Source organism: Hetaerina americana, unplaced genomic scaffold (genome assembly GCF_022747635.1).
Source record: "Hetaerina americana unplaced genomic scaffold, ioHetAmer1.1.p SCAF_20, whole genome shotgun sequence".
NCBI lineage: Eukaryota > Metazoa > Arthropoda > Insecta > Odonata > Calopterygidae > Hetaerina > Hetaerina americana.
This window is the reverse complement of record NW_027286764.1, coordinates 3,274,841-3,292,407: the sequence shown is the minus strand read 5'-3', so window position 1 is coordinate 3,292,407 and position 17,567 is coordinate 3,274,841. Positions and strand designations below refer to the sequence as shown.

Sequence of the window (17,567 nt, the reverse complement as noted above, 5' to 3'; positions counted from 1 at the left end):
TGTCGACCCTTGTCGATGTACGTACAAAAATCAGTCACGCTCATCAGTCAATCAGTCACCTTGTTCTCGCTTTTCAATAATTTAATTTTTCATTTTTACAGTTATTTTTATTCTCTTATTGCTGTTTTTTGCAGCTTTTTCTTCTGGTACATTTTTGCAAGGTTATTTTTTTGGCACAAAATAAATCACATAATACTACCTTGATCAAAAAGTTCCCGGAATAACCACCGTGTGGCGCTCCCATCGTTCCGATTTGAGTTCTGTTTTTTTTGTTAAATTGGTACATCTGTTGTTGATATTCCCTTTAAATCTTAGTGTCATAACTTGACATTTGCAAAAGTTACGGTCGGTTTTCGGTATGTCCATCAGTGCTTCCTGCGATTTTTCCATTACTTCCTCTCGGCTGCTAAAACGCATTCCCCATAATGGTTTTTTAACTCGATTGAACAGAAAGAAGTCACAGGGAGCCAAATCAGGTGAATTCGGTGGCTGTTGGATGGTATTTGTTGCATTTTTCGTCAAAAAATTACGAATAATGATAGCACTGTGCGACGGTGCGTTATCATGGTGCAAAATCCACGAGTTTTCTGCCCACATTTCTGGTCTCTTTCGGCGAATTGCTTCACGCAAACGTCTCATAACGCCCAAATAATACTCTTTGTTTACTGTCTGGCCTTCTGGCAAAAATTCATGATGCACTACACCGTTGTAATCCATGAAAACCGTCAGCATTGCCTTCTTTTTTGACTGAAAACGACGTGGTTTTTTTGGTCTCGGCTCATTTGGTGAATGCCATTCACTTGCCTGATGTCTGGATTGCGTGTCGTACTCATAAACCCACATCTCGTCTCCAGTAATGATCCTTTTGATGAATGTGGGATCGGATTCAGCCTCGCAAATCATGTCTTTTGCGACGTCAACACGGTCTCTTTTTTGCATGAAATTGAGGTCTTTTGGAACCAACTTTGCTGCTACACGACGGAAACCCAAATCATTAACCACAATGTCTTGGGCGGATCCATAGGCAATGTTCAAGTCCTCCGCTATTTCTCTGATGGTTAATTTGCGGTTATTGACCAACATTTCTTTTACTTTATCAATTTTTTCACCGACTTTCGATGTCGATGGTCTGCCACTGCGTTCATCATCTTCGATTGACTCACGACCACTTCTGAACCGCTCGTGCCACTGGTAAACGACCGTTTTTTTTAGAGAATCGTTGCCGAAACACTTTTCCAACATTTCCAACGTCCGTGCGCCACTAAATCCGTTTTTTACGCAAAATTTAATACAAGTTCGTTGTTGCAAATTTAAATCCATTTCTGAAATTGTAAAAAATCGCCAACACACACAGAGATAGATGTACTCTTGGCTACGTAACTTTTGCAAATGTCAAGTTATGACACTAAGATTTAAAGGGAATATCAACAACAGATGTACCAATTTAACAAAAAAAACAGAACTCAAATCGGAACGATGGGAGCGCCACACGGTGGTTATTCCGGGAACTTTTTGATCAAGGTAGTATGTCTGAAAACAAGTTTGGAAAAATGTGTGGCACAAAAGTGTCAATGGAACACTGGCCGATGAAGGAAATGTGCAATCAATCCAGTCTTCCCCCCTCCTCGTCTCTCACTTCGCAAAATGTCACCAGTTAAGGGAGTCATTTTTTAGCACAATATTTTTGCTTATTACAAGCTGTGGGTTTATTTTCCAAAATGAATTTTAATGCAACTACACAGGCATCATGCAAATAAATAAACATTCACACTGTGGTCATGTGATGGCTACCACCAATAGGTAATTGGACAGAAAAATTATGATATCATTTACGTATTGCAAGTGCTGGTCATATGATTTCCATTATTGATCATAAATCAATTATTATTGAAGTCAAAGCCAGATATGCTCAATGGTTAATTGGTCCCCGTATAGTCAGTTATTTTCAGGGAATTCATTGGTAAGACGTAAAATTAATCTTCAAGAAGGCATATGTGTAAATGAGTTTATTTAATAATGGGGCTGTGAACCCATTGCTTGGGCATAATCAACAGCTTTCAATGCTGGAATCTGAGGAAGGTGTCAAGACAGAAATGTCATTTTCATAATACCAAATAGGCAGTGAAGATTTCCGTTCTTGATGGTGTGTACCATTTCCTGCCACAAAAAAATGTTTACAGATACAAGTGCAAACACACACGCTCACACACACATGCATAGATATATAATGACATTTCAGTTTGTTTCTTAAGGATGTTAAATATCTGTTATCCATATTGTGAGTTGCTTTGTCAAACTGATTTGACAGAATTGTGACCATGTACATTGTCCATCCACCTAATGACAATGAAAACATCTCCCTCGAATACAAGGCCATCACACTTACTTCTCTCACTTTTTATTGTTTTAAATTGGACGTAGAGGACTTAGCATTTCAACTGACTCGACAGTTCCTGTTTCATCACAGCCAAATTTTGTGAGTTCACTAATTAGAGTGGTAGTAGTTTAGAGGGGAGGCGACCGACAGCTAAGGTCATTTGCGCCATAGGGGATGGACAGGAAAGGATGAAGGGTGGAGAGAAACCCGGCGTCGGCATTAGCCTACTCTTTACGAAAGGCGCCAAGGGGTCCGAAGCTTAACGTCCCATCCGACGGACGGCATACTCACTCAAAGTGCCCTCCACAAAGCACCTCAAGTAGGGATCTAGATACCTCTGAAAAATATTCCACACCGCCGGGATTTGAACCCACGCCCTCAGGGTGGGAAGCCAGTGCGTTAGCCCCCGCACCATCTCGATCCCCTCACTAATTAGATTTGTTGAATCAAAGTTTTTAAATGAAATCGGAATTTCAATAACATAAAACTATTTTTAAGTTTCCCAGCAAAACCTAACACCACAGATTTGCTAAGGCTCTCAATAAAGCTGAAATATATTTGCCACTTACCTTGCCGTGATGGATGTCGTACTGAATGCAGCATCCAAGGTGTAGGGCTGCTTCTCAAACCTTGCGCCTGAATTTCACTAGTTTTCCAGGGTTAAATTACTTGAATCCATTCCTTACAGTCTATGATGTCATTGTTTCACCGGTAGAAACTGACCAGTCTAGAGATGCCATTCTCGAAAAGGGTTTATGAAATAGCCAAATGACCAGATTGAATTTTGATAAGAAATATGATTTTTCCCTTTACTATTTTCCAATGAATGTCCATTGAATATCTCTTGAAACCTGTTTCTTCTAATGCTTCCAAACATAAATGATTTGCAGGCCTTACTTTTTCTTCCAAAACAATCATCTTCTCAGGAGCTGGTTACACCTGAACAAATACAAGATACCTACAAATGTATAAATATTATCCTTTGAAACTTTCACATGCTCAATCTTTAATGTTCGAAAATTTTCAGATCAGTTCAAAGCCATCCGGTGTTTTAAGAAATAAGGTTTTAGTGCCGGGTTTGGGCGGTGGGCTTTGTAGTAGGTATATTTTCACTTTTCAAAGGTAGCTACCGATACTACTGTACCTATCTGCATCCTCACATTGTGTGGCAGCTCACCAGAGAGAAGGAGAGAGCAACTGCAAAGTTGCAGGCTGTACAAAATAGTCATCGGTCCGCAGAAAATCATTCTCTGTCAGCATAACATAAAATTCTGTAGTAGTAGATAGAAGTAGATAGAAAGTAGATAGTAGTAGAAGAGTAGATAGAAAGGGAGGTGATCGACTGCTGAGTTCAGTTGCACCATTAGAATTGCCGAGGAAAATAGGAAGGGTGGAGAGAAACCCGGTGCCTGCATTAGCACACTCATGATGAAAAGCACTAAGGGGTCCGCAGTTAAACATTCCATCCGATGGATGCCGTGCTCAGATTTCTCTCCATGAAGCACCTCAAGTAGGGTTAGGGATGCCACTGAAAAATGTGTCATCGTCAGGATTCGAACCTGGATCCTACGAAAAGTGAAGAGTCTGGCGTGATGTTGTGGAATCGAGACATAATAAAAACTTCTTTGCAATTTTCTACATTTAAAACTTTTATTTCGACCATGGTCTCGATACACTGTATCATCATCAGGTGAGGAAAAGTACAAGGGGAAGGAATATATATACCAAGCTACAAGGAGGGGTGGCAGGGGAGGAGGGAGCAGGGGGGAAGGGGGTTTTGTCATAAAAAGAAAGGCAGGAAAAACCAATGGAACCCCCGAAGTGAGGGCAGCTCACTTTTCGTGGGGAGGAGGGGGGGGGAAAGGTGTCGTCATAAAGGGCACTAAGGGAAGTTAATGGACAAAAGTGGGGAGGGGCAAGAGAGGAACTGAATGTCATTAAGGAGCTCTGTCTTCTGGTTTCTCCGTTGGATAATTTCTAACCTCTCGAGTGCGTCCAATTTCTTGCTTTTATGGAATTTGTGCAACGGCTTAGATTCAAAATCAGGGGAATGGTTCTTCTCCAAGAGGTGGGTCGCAAAGATGGATGTGGTGTTGCCTGACGTATAACATTTCCGATGTTCCTTGATGCGTGTGGCGAAATTTTGTCCAGTCTGCCCCTCGTAAGTCGCATTACATTGGCACTTTAATTCATAAACACCACACTGTTTATCGATGTCAAATTTGTCTTTGTTTAAGCAGAGTGCTTTGGATATGGAAAAAGGGGTGTAGAATGAAACATGGAATTTATCCTTGGGTAGAATGTTGGCAATTCTATAGGACAAAGAGTTTGAGAAGGGGATTTTACACCATTTACACGCGGGGTTATTGGAGTATGGCAAGAGGGTTGTGTGGAGCTCGACGGCACTTTTTCTCAGTTTTTTCTTTAATAGGGAATCAATGAGGTCGCAGAGGCAGATGGTTATCTTTTGAACTTTTTCTTGCTCACAACCACGAAATTTGACTACCCATCAATGTAGAGGAGACCTATCAACAACAGCATCATTACCATAAAAGTCTTTAAACGACAATGAATCTCAGCAGGAGTCACTTCGTCAGCAGTTATAAATTCGACAACAGCACACTGTTTAACTCACGTTGACATAGCACTGGAACACGTCTCCATACTTCCACTTCTCAAAATACCCTGGATGAATGAAACGACCTCAAACCTGCGTGTGCATGTTGAGGGGGAATCTTACTTCCACATGCCACCGGGAGTGCTTCTTGTGGTCATTTTGTTTGTGGGCTACAAGTATGTGTGCGTTACTTTTCAGCCTACCCTCTTATATCCCTTCACTTTTTATGATGAGACTTCAAATTTGAAATACAAGGGGGACCCAAAAATAACAGAAATGTTGGTTTAGATTCTTTAATTCTCTATATATTTCCATTAAATTTTGTTCACCTTCAAAGTATTCTCCATTGACCACAATGCACTCCTCCAAACGGTGCTTCCATTGTTAGAAACATTTCTGAAATTCATTTATTGGGATGGCCTCTAGGCTTTCTAGCGATTTTTGTTTTCCCTCCTCAACCATGTCAAAACGCATTCCTTTCATGTCCCTTTTAGTCTTGGGAGCAAAAAGAAGTCGCAGAGGGAGCTAAATCTGGTAGGTAAGGGGGGGTGGACAATCGATGTCTAGCCTTTTTTGTCAAAAACTACATCCAGGAGGTGATATGTGCTGGCGCGTTGTCATGATGGAAGAACCAGTCGCCTGTGTGCCAAAGATCTGTTCTAGAATCCTCTGAATTGAACCCCATGACTCTCCAGACATCTCATAGAGTTGATCAATGGTTCTGCGATGGTCTTCACGAATGAGGGCATTGATTTTGACGACGTTTTCATCAGTTCTTGATGATGAAGGGTGCCCTGAACGGCATTGATCTTTAATTGGCATTTCACCGTTTTTAAAACATGTAAACCACTTGTAGACTCTGGTTTTGCTGGGGCAGCTTCCCCATAAGCAGTCTTTAGCATTACAATAGTGTCCGCGGCTGATTTCCCCAACAGGAAACAACATTCTACTGCAGCGCGTTGCTCTTAATAACCGGCCATCTCGTTGTTCGCCGAAATGAAAAAAGTTAATCCTTAGGCTTCCGCGCCGTCTATCTGATGAATCCATGCTGATTTCCGGGAATTACCGTCGCGTAGTTTAGTTGGTTGACAACTGTTTCGCCCCCAGTCCTGGAGGCGTCTTCAGGTCGAAGTGGCCTGAAGACGCCTCCAGGACTGGGGGCGAAACAGTTGTCAATCAACTAAACTACGCGACGGTAATTCCCGGAAATCAGCATGGATTCATCATGAAAAAAGTTGTTTCCCTGAAACAGCCATCACGGACAGACTGGTCCAGTCACAGCAACGGCACTGCACATACTGGCACAAGTGGCGTGAGCCCGATGTACGACCGGCCGAACAAAGGCTTCCCCCACTCTCGCTTCCCACCGCAGCTCTATTTCCGTTACTTTTGGGTCCCCCCTCGTACCATAAATCCCTTGTCTACACTTTTCTAGGGTCCCTAGAAAAGTGTGAAATGCAAGCAGCAGAGAAAGGAGAATTGTCACTTTTACATGCTGAATTACTGACGTCAATATCTTAACACAAGAATCTGAGCTACCTCGCTGTTCAACTTGTGCAGAGTTATGCAGCTTCAACATTTTGCGAAGCAAATAAAATCAATTTTGATTCTTTGTAGTTTTGATGTGATAAATTAAGTTTCTATCCTTTCTATTGTTCATGAACCCATCACTGTTTTAACCATTGAGTTGTAGTTTTTATGGGAGGCGACTGACAGCCGAGGTCATTTGTACCATTAGGAGTGGATGGTAATGGAAGGGTGGAGAGAAAGACGGCATCGGCATACCATCCAACAGTCAGTGTACTCACTCAAAATTCTCTCCACAAAGCACCGCGAGTAGGGACCACTGAAAAATAACTGTCAAGTCATACATAAAACCATGGCATGCAAGTATCCCCACAAGACCAAGACCATGGCACCAAAGCGTATGTCCCTTCACTCATCATCCCCCATTGTGACCCACCTGGCCATCATGCCTTTGATCAGCCTGAAAAGGACGTTCCAGCACCCAAGAAGCATTGTTTCTTTAAAAGAAGGGGTTCTTTTCAAGAGGAAGTGATTCATGTAAGATGGGTTCACTTGGACGCTATATTTATAAGCTGCGGTTGAGATAACCGTGTCAAATAAAGGGACTGAGGCTGCAAAGGAAGGAGGCATTAGAGTGTCTGTGGTGAACATTATCATAGTACTTACTCTGCTTTAAATATTAGTTAGCAATATTGATGGCATTCAATGAATATTACACGATAAATAATTTCATATGCCACTTCCACTTACTGACATGGCAAAAATGTTGATTTTTGGCAGAATACGAGATTATTTTGTATGTGATTCCATCAGCTTTATTGTGCCCTAAGGAAACGGGACTCCGGAGAGGAAGATACTGATTGTAAGTTGTATGCATAAGGTTATATTAACATTGCAAAATCATGTGCCTTGACCGGGATCCCAGTCAAGGAGAATGATATTTGCACTCTGAAATTGTTGCAATAAGTATTTAGCAGATGAGTCCATCAAAAGTTACTGTGTCAGCATCTCCCACAGTTCCTTGGAATTTGTCTGAGGTAGAACACCATATGTGTTTAAAGTCGCCTTTAACCCTGTGGACTGTGGCGCCTTGCACACAACTACGAATGCCTGTGACATTGTATGCATGGTATTTCATCACAACATATTGTTCCTTTGGTGCCCCCAAAATTTCAGTGTAAGAGGATGCCTGGGTAGCTTAGCTGGCTAAAGCCCTCGGCCGTACATTTGAGGGATCAGGGTTCGAATCCCAGTCAAGCCGAATGATTTTTACGCTCTTAAATATTTCCGTTTTTATGCAATGCTTAGTTTCTGTGTGTAAAAGCTGATAAGCCCACCAAATAGAAATGAATGTATTTATAGGTGAATGAATTTATAATTCTGCGGTAGAGTGCTTGTTCAATCAGAGTTTCATATCCAAGAGATATACAATGTTTGAGCAGAGGGGTGATATCCGTGTTAGCCGAATGGGTATAGATTTCACAGCGACATCGCAAGTGAGATGAAAGTAAATGCCCTGAGTCGTATGCATTAATGATTTATCAGGGAATTTTCAGGAAGTAATCTAAAGGAAATATTAAAGTTCGATTTGCTTGCTAATAGCTCAAAACAGTGATATAATCAAAATTTGTGTGAAAGACTACCATTTTCTATGCCTGATAAGGGAAATAATACTTAATAGAAAGCAGTTTTCCCTGTTGAATCGGAAGGATTGGGTCGGTGAGGACGCTGGTGTTCTGGCTTCCCACCCCGAAGGCCTGGGTTCAAATTCTGGAGGTGATGGATATTTTTCAGCAGTATCCAGATCCCTACTTGAGGTGCTTTGCGGAGAGCACTTGGAGTAAGTACGCCGTCTGTTGGATGGGACGTTAAGCTGCGGACCCCATGGCACCTTTCGACAAGAGTGGGCTCATGCCGATGCTTGGTTTCTCTCCACCCTTCCTCCTTTCCCATTCATCCCTAATGGCACTGATGACCTTAGCTGGCGGCCACTTCCCCTAAATACTATACGACCAGTTGAATCATCTTGTAACTTATACGACAAAGTCATACTGCATACCCTCTGCCCTTGTGATGCAGGCTGTTTTTAAAGCACATTCTGGAGTAAAAAAGTGTATCTCATGGTCTGGGAAATACCGTGGGTGCTTAGGTTGTGAACTTACTCTCAAATGCCAATGATATTTATTCCTGCAGACCTTGAAACTCTTGAGCCTAAACTTTATTTGAAGGGAAAGCTTTGAGATTTGCTTCAGACTATCAAAATCTTTGTACTGACTACATCGTCTCGGTTATTGTTCAAAGTCTGTTCATAAAGTGAAAAATTTTAGTCAAATTTACGATTATATTTTCTGTTGTTGTCATAACATTTGAAATGGATGCTAATGCTGCAACAGTATCAGATGTTGCTTTTGGAAAGTGTAAATGTATTTACGTGAAACTGCATCTTAACAAACCCAGTGTGGAAACCTAATTTTAGAAAGCACTTGATGACCTTGAGCTGAACTGAGGATTGAATTTAATTTTTATTCTTGGTCATCATAAATTATTAAACCTATGCAAGAGTTGCATTGTGATGTTTGAAAAAAGGGTGAAATCGTTGCCGCTCAACTTTCAACAAGACTTCCTCCGAGTGACTCCTAAGTGAGGGTATAACTTTTTAAGAGAGTATTTTTATCAACGACTCTTGTGCTACGGGTCTACTCATTTCCCTCTAAAAGTACCACCTCCTTTTACACAGTTAACTAGTTACATATCGGGTGGAGAGCTCCATTACTGCAGTGAAACCGCATGCAGCAAGTATAATTCGTTCCGGGATCTTTCTCGTAAGGCGAAACATTTGTTTAGTGAAATTATTTTTCCCATATAAATTAATGTAATTCCAGTAAGGAGTTCCATGCTGAAAAAAGTAAATTATAACCAAGGTTTATTCAAAGAAAATGATGTATACATTGGGTGGGATCATGAATCATCTTCGTCTTGTCTTTTGTCACAGATTGAACCAACCTGGGTTGCAAATTCAATTTGTAGAAAACAAAAAGAATCAAATTAATTAGTTTATTATTTATGATACATTCCTGATTCCTTGTTGTTAGAAAGCTGTCTGGAGACCTTTTATTTTTGCATGCACTTCAAAATTTTGCATTATGCAAATGCATTATTTTCTACTGTTTTATGTGCATATATAGGTTGGCTTGGACATTTTCTTCCAGAAGAAACCCATCTTATCACAATTGGAAACCTTGTGTAGCAGGTAACCCTCAGAATCTACGAGCTGCTCGAAGTCGCGAATGCCTTTGAGAGTCTATTCTCGCTGCTTCACAATGCGTTCTTCTCTTAAACTTCGTGGACCTCCCTATGGCTTCTTTTAAATACTTCTTCGGCCATTGATGATTCTGGCATCTTCTGAACAAGGTTGGCAAAAATCACTCTCACCCTCTCACAAATGATACTCCTGTTAATAGTGTTGCATTGCAATTGCTCTTCACTTATCCATATGGAAAACAACCTTTGAACATCATTGAGAATAAGTAACCGTTGCAACAGGTGCGCAATCATTCCCATAATCCCCTTCTCCTCCTCACTCTCTATGTAAAGTGTCACTTGTTAAGCTAGTATTAAGAAAAATGTTTTTTTACAGCATTTAGATATTGTCGAGTGTTTGTTTCGTGTATCTTGTCAAGGCTTTGGAAATAGAGTGTAAGTGGGGTGTTTTGACAATGAGGTGTTTTGCCTTTCAAAATTTGGTGCAGAAGAGTTAAGAGTATGCAGTGGACATCGAGGGTCAACTTTTTTGCCAAGGAGAGTTTGTTAAAATAAGTGGTACTGTGATCAGGTATTAGTAAGTTAAAGTTAAAACCTGATGTATGCATTGTGGGAATGTTGGAGTTTTATGGAAAGCTCTTTAGAGACATCTTGTCCTACCAGAGCGTTGTCAAAGTGGTAGAATTAAGCTGGAAACTAAATGTGTCTCTAAAGATGTGGTAATGATGCACTTCTACCATCATAACCAAATTCGACGGAGGAACTCATGAGCATTTCGGAAGAAGCATTCCAGAACCGTTTCAAACAGTGGGAATACTGTTGGGATAAGTGTATACGTTGGGAAGGAAACAACTTGAAGGGGACCCTGGCCAGTAATTTGTTAGCGAAGTATTTTTTTGTAATAAAAATGTTTGGGAACTGTTTGAACAGACCTTGTACACAAGGTTCCCTCTTATTCATCCACTGTGACCCCAGAGCTTTGGTCAGAGTGATGAAGGGTCAGTTAATTAGAAAACAAAACTTGTATCAAACGAAAACATGGCATTTCAAGCTAATAAATTGAATTTCAAAAGTGTGTACTATTCTTTTATTGCAATAAAAGGAAAATTAGTTGTTGAAAACATCATAAATCATTGAATGTTTACATTCTAAATGATATTTTACATAATTTGCATGATATTCTCCCTGGAGGAAGTAGGACTGGATAAAGATTCAACTGGTTAAAGCAAGGCTGGACAAAAGTGTGGATGGAATAAGAGCCTGTCTTTTAAATTCGCCAATTAGAAAATGTACAATGTTTGAATTATTTTGTGTGGTTTTCAGCAGTATTGTTTTGGTAAGTTGCAGTGGCATGAAAAACTGAAGTATTGAGTGAATAACTTGTGTTAGTCCTGTAAATGTTGAGTTAACAATGGACAGATTTTTTTTGGTAAGTTGTGATTTGAATCTGATCAATTTATTGTTTGTTTAAATTGATAAAGTGGAGCAGCAGAAGTATGGCTTATTACTGTTGCTTAGGAACTGTTGTTGGTTTTAAGGAAATTGCCTGAAGTGAGAAATGGCATCATTCAGGCAATTCCTGTCTCCATGCTGGCATTGTAAGACATTTGGTGTACATTGTGGCTGCTGGACCACTTTCTAACTGTCACCCTTTGTGTATTCCAGGAGTTTGTTGATTTGTATGCGGACTTTTTGTTAAATAAATCTGTAGAAAAGCAATTTAAAGCTTTTAGACGTGGTTTCCAAATGGTTACTGATGAATCACCTCTTCAGTTGCTGTTCAGGCCTGAGGAAGTGGAACAGCTAGTATGTGGAAGTAAAGTAAGTTCTAATTTCTCTATTTTTTGAAAAGAGTTGTGATGGTAATACAACATGATAATGGATTATATTTATAATTAAAATGGTATATTCATTGAAATTGATATTGTTAATTGTTTCAGTAGAATGGATGTCAGCTCATTGTCTGATTGAAAATGTTTATAATCTTAGGTTGAAACATACATGTCCACAATTAATGTGACATTTGTCAGATATTCAGTTCAGATTAAAGGCTAGCAGATGCTCTAAAATTGTTTACAATATATTAACCAAAATTTTATATGCATATGATTGATTACATCAACTGCTCTCTGTTTTCATTTTTTGTATGATGGTGTGGCCACCAATTAGCTATGTCATGGTTATTGCATCTTTCATTTTTTATTTAACGAGAGAATTGTTAAAATGTGAAGTGCCATTGAGTAGAACAAATGATCATGGATTTGCCATTCTTTTAAAAAAATTGTCCTGGACGCTTAATTTTTCATTTCAATTGCCGACCTCTGACTTGAGAGTGTACTGTCTGCTCACACTGCACTTGGACTTGCTACTGTGTATATACCTTGCTTAATGACATCAATTGTATTTGCCTTGCTGGTACAGATTCTGAGCCTGATCCTAGCTCTGAATCACCTTCACCTAAGGAATTTAAATTGCTATTCAGTAGGGTCCTAAGGTCAGTATAATATTCCAGAAAGGAGGCCAATATTTGGACTTACGAATTTGTTGCTGATACTGTTAATCAATCAACAAGATTTTAAAACAATATAATCTGTTAGTATGCAGACTCAAATGAAATATTTTTGCTCAATTAATACCAAAACTTTCTTCATTTTCTTTTTTTGAATTGATGAATTATGGAAACAAGGGATTCCACTAACAAATGAGGGCCATCATTTTTGGAAAAAGTTCAATTAAGTCAATGAGTTTTCTCAATCACCAGGTCATGATTGTGAATTACAATGTAACTGGAATGAAAATAGAAAAATATTTCTTTTTGTTTGCAATTTTATTTGTTACCCAGGCCATAAAGAGTGCACTGGAAGGAGATAACTATTTGGGAGCATTAATGACTGACGTGTCATAAAATATACTGATATGATGCTGAAACTTTGATTTTGGGTGAAAAAATCAGTAAATAATGTTCGAATGTGTGCTTAAGAAGGATAGGTCATATTATAACAAAGGTTTTCAAAAGTTTTTCAAAACTCTTCTTAAACTTCTATTAAATTGAGATTTCTTCATTTATTGTCTCCTTTTTTGTATTGTTATTTCTTGAATTTTCATATTTTTTCAAGCTGGAAGCATATTTTCTAGCTGGTCTAAGGATCAGTCGAGGCATTTGTGGATGCTATAGAAATGAACGGGAATGAAATAAATTCTGCCTAGTCTAATAATTGAACATTCACCCAAGTGGAAATAATGATGCAATTTCAATTTGAGTCGATTCAAGACCTGATAAATATAAGATTTAATGTAGAATTATGGGTACGGAGATCCCGAGTTAATAAAGACCATAATTTCAATACATGACCTGCTCTTTCTCTTTGCAGAACTTTGATTTCAATGAACTAGAAGAGGCAACGGAGTATGATGGGTACACGGATGACAGCCCTATAATCAAATATTTTTGGGAAATTGTTCACAGTATGTCTCTAGAAAGTAAGCGGAAACTCTTGCAGTTTGCAACTGGGAGTGACAGAGTTCCAGTTGGAGGCCTCAGTAAACTTAAACTCATAATCGCTCGCAACGGTCCAGATTCAGACAGGTGAGCATTCGTTTGATGTCTCATGCATGTACTAATTTCCATTCAATTATGATTTTCTAGGGAGAATATGTAGAGGTATTCCACATGACCAATCCAGTGATCATCCGAATTAAATGAAATTAAGGAAATAGTGCCTATTACGAAATTTCATCCGATTAGTTTTTCTGAACTGGTTGTTGAATGTCAAAAGTGAATGTCAATTCCTTAGTAAAGTTTGTAGTTTTGGCATAAATTTGATAATGATCTAAAAGCACGTGCTGGATCAAATCTTAAATATCGATGCTTTTCTTTGGAGCCGTAGTCTGCTCTAAGTGATGATCACACGTGGTCTGTGCAATTAATGCACGAACTGGTGCCACCTGGCGGCCATGACGCGGACTACAGCCCCGCCCACTAGCGGCGCTAGTCGCCTTTTAACCCAATGAGGAGACGTCTGTGCTTGGCGGATCGTCGAGCTGTGCGTATGGTGCCTGCCAGTCACGTTAGTTCCTGTTGCCCTTGCTCTTTTATTGTTTGTCGAAAATGGACGTTGACAAAATCACGGAGCAACGAATCAACATCAAGTATTTTGTTGAAGTGGGGTAAAAGTCATCAAGAAACTACTGAATTGTCGACAGCTGTTTACGTTGATAATGCTCTGAAGAAGAAATCATCCGTGTATTCAAGTGGAATGAACGTTTTAAAGATGACCGATAAGGCGCCACGGATGATGCAAGGCCGGGACGACCTTCGACCACCTCCTGTGTTGACGACAGCATTGATCGTGTGCGGTCCCTTGTCTTCACCGATCATCGAAAAACTGCCCGAATGAGAGCTGATGAACTGAATTTAGGAAAATCAACAGGATGCGTCGTATGCAACCAAATTTGACTCAAGGTGATGGATGGATCCTTCACCATGATGACAATGCACCAATGCACATTCAGCATTATTGATTGTTCGCCAGGTTCTGGCAAAAGGTCAGGCAATCGCCATCCTTGAACATCCTCCTCATTCACCAGATCTTGCCCCCTGCAACTTGTTTCAATTCCCAAAATGCAAAACTGTGATGAGGGGACATCACTGGGAAGAGGTGGACACAGTAAAGCAAGAAACGACTGGAAAACTAAAAAGCCCAACTGCCGAGGACTTCCAAGGGTGCTTTAAACGGTGAAAAAGAAGAAAATGGAATAAGCGCACAGCAGCAACGAATGGAGAGTACTTTGAAAAGGGGACAAAATCGTTGTATTCGTTCGCAGGTTTCCGTGGCGATGAGTAGGTGATTTCCACATTTTTCGGTCTGCGTACGTCGTTTAAATTCACAACAGTTTCGCCAGGTGTCCTGCTGGCGTCCTCGGGTCAAGGATGAAAACAAGCTCATTGCCCCGTCTTATATAGGGAAAATCCGGTGCCAATACTGGGAAATTTCTGATTGGCCAAAGAAATTTCCCGGTATTGGCACCTGATTTTCCCTATATAAGACGGGACAACGAGCTTGTTTTCATCCTTGACCCGAGGACGCCAGCAGGACACCTGGCGAAACTGTTGTGAATTTAAACGACGTACGCAGACCGAAAAATGTGGAAATCACAAAATCGTTGTAGACTAAATTGGGCAAAATAAAGTTTTTATGGCCTCGGGTTTGCGTATATATTGGACAGAGTAGTAGAGAGTAAAATTTTTCATTGGTGGTTTGAGATAAATTTTGCTGTCTGATACCACTTGCATATGTCATACATCTGCTAGTTATATTTAACTGCCCAGCTCACTCTCCCTCTGCCGGGTGGCTCCCTTATTTTTGATGATGCCGTCGATATCACAGTCAGTGCTATAATGACATCCTATTAAATATAAAAACATCATTATTTTTAAAAGAGTCAATTTTTCTCCTACAAAGCACTATCTCTTATTCTCACCCCTCTAAATCACTTATTGCACCTATTTTGATGATGACATTAATTCACAAATTAAGAGGGCACATGGGTTTGTGTGTGTTCCGTTGGGCCTCATTAGGGGTCGGGCCTCGGGAGTTGGGGCCTTGGGTTTTAGGATTTGATAGCTAGGGACTTTGAAATTGTCTCAGTTTGTGGCAATGCCATCTTCTTGTAGTGGAGGGCTGTTCTGTGTGCTTGGGCGTTGTAGCCCCATCTACAAGGGGCGATGGGGGTACTGCTCTGAGGTCAACGTGAATGGCATACCCCAATGTCCCATCAACTCCAGGAGCATTATCTGGAGTCAAATTTACAGGGATGAGACTGCACTGATTTCACCCAATGACACCATCTCTTCCCTTGATATGACAGGACCGCGGTTCTGCTGCCTGCTCTACCACATACCATCTGTCTTTCTATCTTTTACCATTACTAAATCTTTTGGATTCAATCACCTCAGTGGAGATCCATTGGATGCTGGCCATGATATCTTTTTTGATTGGCTTGATGTCATTGGCACCAGAGACCTACTGACTCCTTGCTTTTCAGCGAGGTGTTCTTTGATCTTTGACCAAATAATACGTAGTTGGGCTAGACTATAAGCTACATTGTATTGTGAGGTTTTCATAGCTCAGCAGTACAAATTTTATTTACTTTGCCACCTTCATGAATCCTTCCGCTGAGTTGTTGCTCTGGGTTAGGCGCAAATGAGCTCAGTTGTCATGACACAAAAAAATTTAATTACTACTACCTTACTCATGTAATAGTTTCCACTTGAGATTAATTGCAGAATATTAATTTTCATGATACATCATCAAAGGAATTAACATGTTTTACGTTTCCACACATCTCTTCTCCCTCTTAATAAGAAACCTGTTTGGTACAAATGACCTTTGTCATTAAGACACAAAAAACGAAATTAATACTAATTACTATGAACTTGGGACTTTTTCTTTTCATAGGAAGTAACAATTAGTTGCAAAATCCTTACAGGGTTAATCCCAATTGGCCTTTCCCAATCCCAAGTGGCCTTGTGTCATGCCCGGCAGCTAGAGAGGCAAGGCTTCCATGTTGGTCACCTCATGAAACCCTTGCAAAGGAAAACCGGCAGCAGCTGTACAGTTGATGCAGAAATTAGTTTTAGTTGAGAAAGAATTAGTTTTTATGAAAGTCATTGAATTTTTCAATACCAATAAGTCTTTGTAATGTTTCTCCTCACGATCTAAAACCATGCATGATTGTTTTTATAAGTAGCATCGAAGTATTCCAAGATAAAGAAAGGTGTGAAGTTACATTGTGAACCCCTTCTTGCAAAATGAAGAAAGGTGCTCTTTTCTTCATTTTGCAAGAAGGGAAAAGCGAAGTTTCAAGGGGATCGGGATTTCAAAAGAAAGCAAAGTTTCAAGGGGATCGGGGTGGTGCAGTGGCTGAGTAGACAAATGCCAACGCCGGGTTTCCCCCCACCCTTCTGTCCATCCCTAATGGTGCAAATGACCTCAACTGTCGGTTGTCTCCCGTAAATACTACTCCTAGCAAAGTTTTAATCTATCAGTCGTGCTAATGTTGTGAGTAAGTGTCACTCTCTCTTTCCATTTCAGGTTACCAACTGCCCACACATGCTTCAATGTTTTAATGCTGCCTGAGTATGAAAGTAAGGAAAAGTTGAATGATAGATTACTGAAAGCAATCAACTACTCTAAAGGATTTGGCATGCTGTAACTGCTCCCTGGAAAGAATTTTCAGGGCGACCTAATTTCTCCAAGCTAATTTGAATTTACTGTGTTCATTTCTCCTCCCTTGCCATCTTGTGAATACACATGGTCATCACTTTTGTATCACCGACAAAATTTCTTTCTGTGCAATGTTAGGTTATGTTTTTTCAGTCAGACACTATTTAGATTCATTACTTGAGGTCATAAAATTGAGAGTAATGAATTTACTATCCCTGTAAAGAAATTCAATGAAAATCTTTTTTTTGACATCAATTCTTTTTAAACCATCTGTAGGTTTATCGATAACATTGTTATGTACCTCTGTATGTGTCTGATATCTTGTTAATAAATAAAATTAAGAAAAATCATCGTGTTACTCTGGACTGAGAATCTCGGAAAATTATTCCCTGGCTGCCAATGGCTGGAGGTAATTTGCCCTCGCAAAATTCAAACTTAAATCATTGAGGGATTGCCGGTGAGGAGAACTCGACCTGTCTGAATTTTCATTAAATAATTGCTTATTGTGTTATTCCATTTGGATATTGTTGTATCACGGGAAAGCATTTCCTGGAGTCTA

The 17,567-nt window shown here is 39.9% G+C and overlaps 1 protein-coding gene across 6 annotated transcripts in view; it reads left to right on the top strand.

Annotated features, from left to right (window-relative positions):
• Ube3a (ubiquitin protein ligase E3A) overlaps positions 1-17,358 on the top strand; it is a 37,446-nt gene extending 20,088 nt beyond the window's left edge. For all 6 annotated transcript variants that reach the window (XM_071586033.1, XM_071586038.1, XM_071586037.1 and 3 more), the window contains exons 9-11: positions 11,448-11,603; positions 13,154-13,368; positions 16,877-17,358. In XM_071586033.1, coding sequence (XP_071442134.1) covers positions 11,448-11,603; positions 13,154-13,368; positions 16,877-16,997 — 492 coding nt within the window. In that variant the 3' untranslated portion in view covers positions 16,998-17,358. The remainder of the gene's footprint in view (positions 1-11,447; positions 11,604-13,153; positions 13,369-16,876) is intronic.
• Positions 17,359-17,567: the final 209 nt, after the last annotated feature.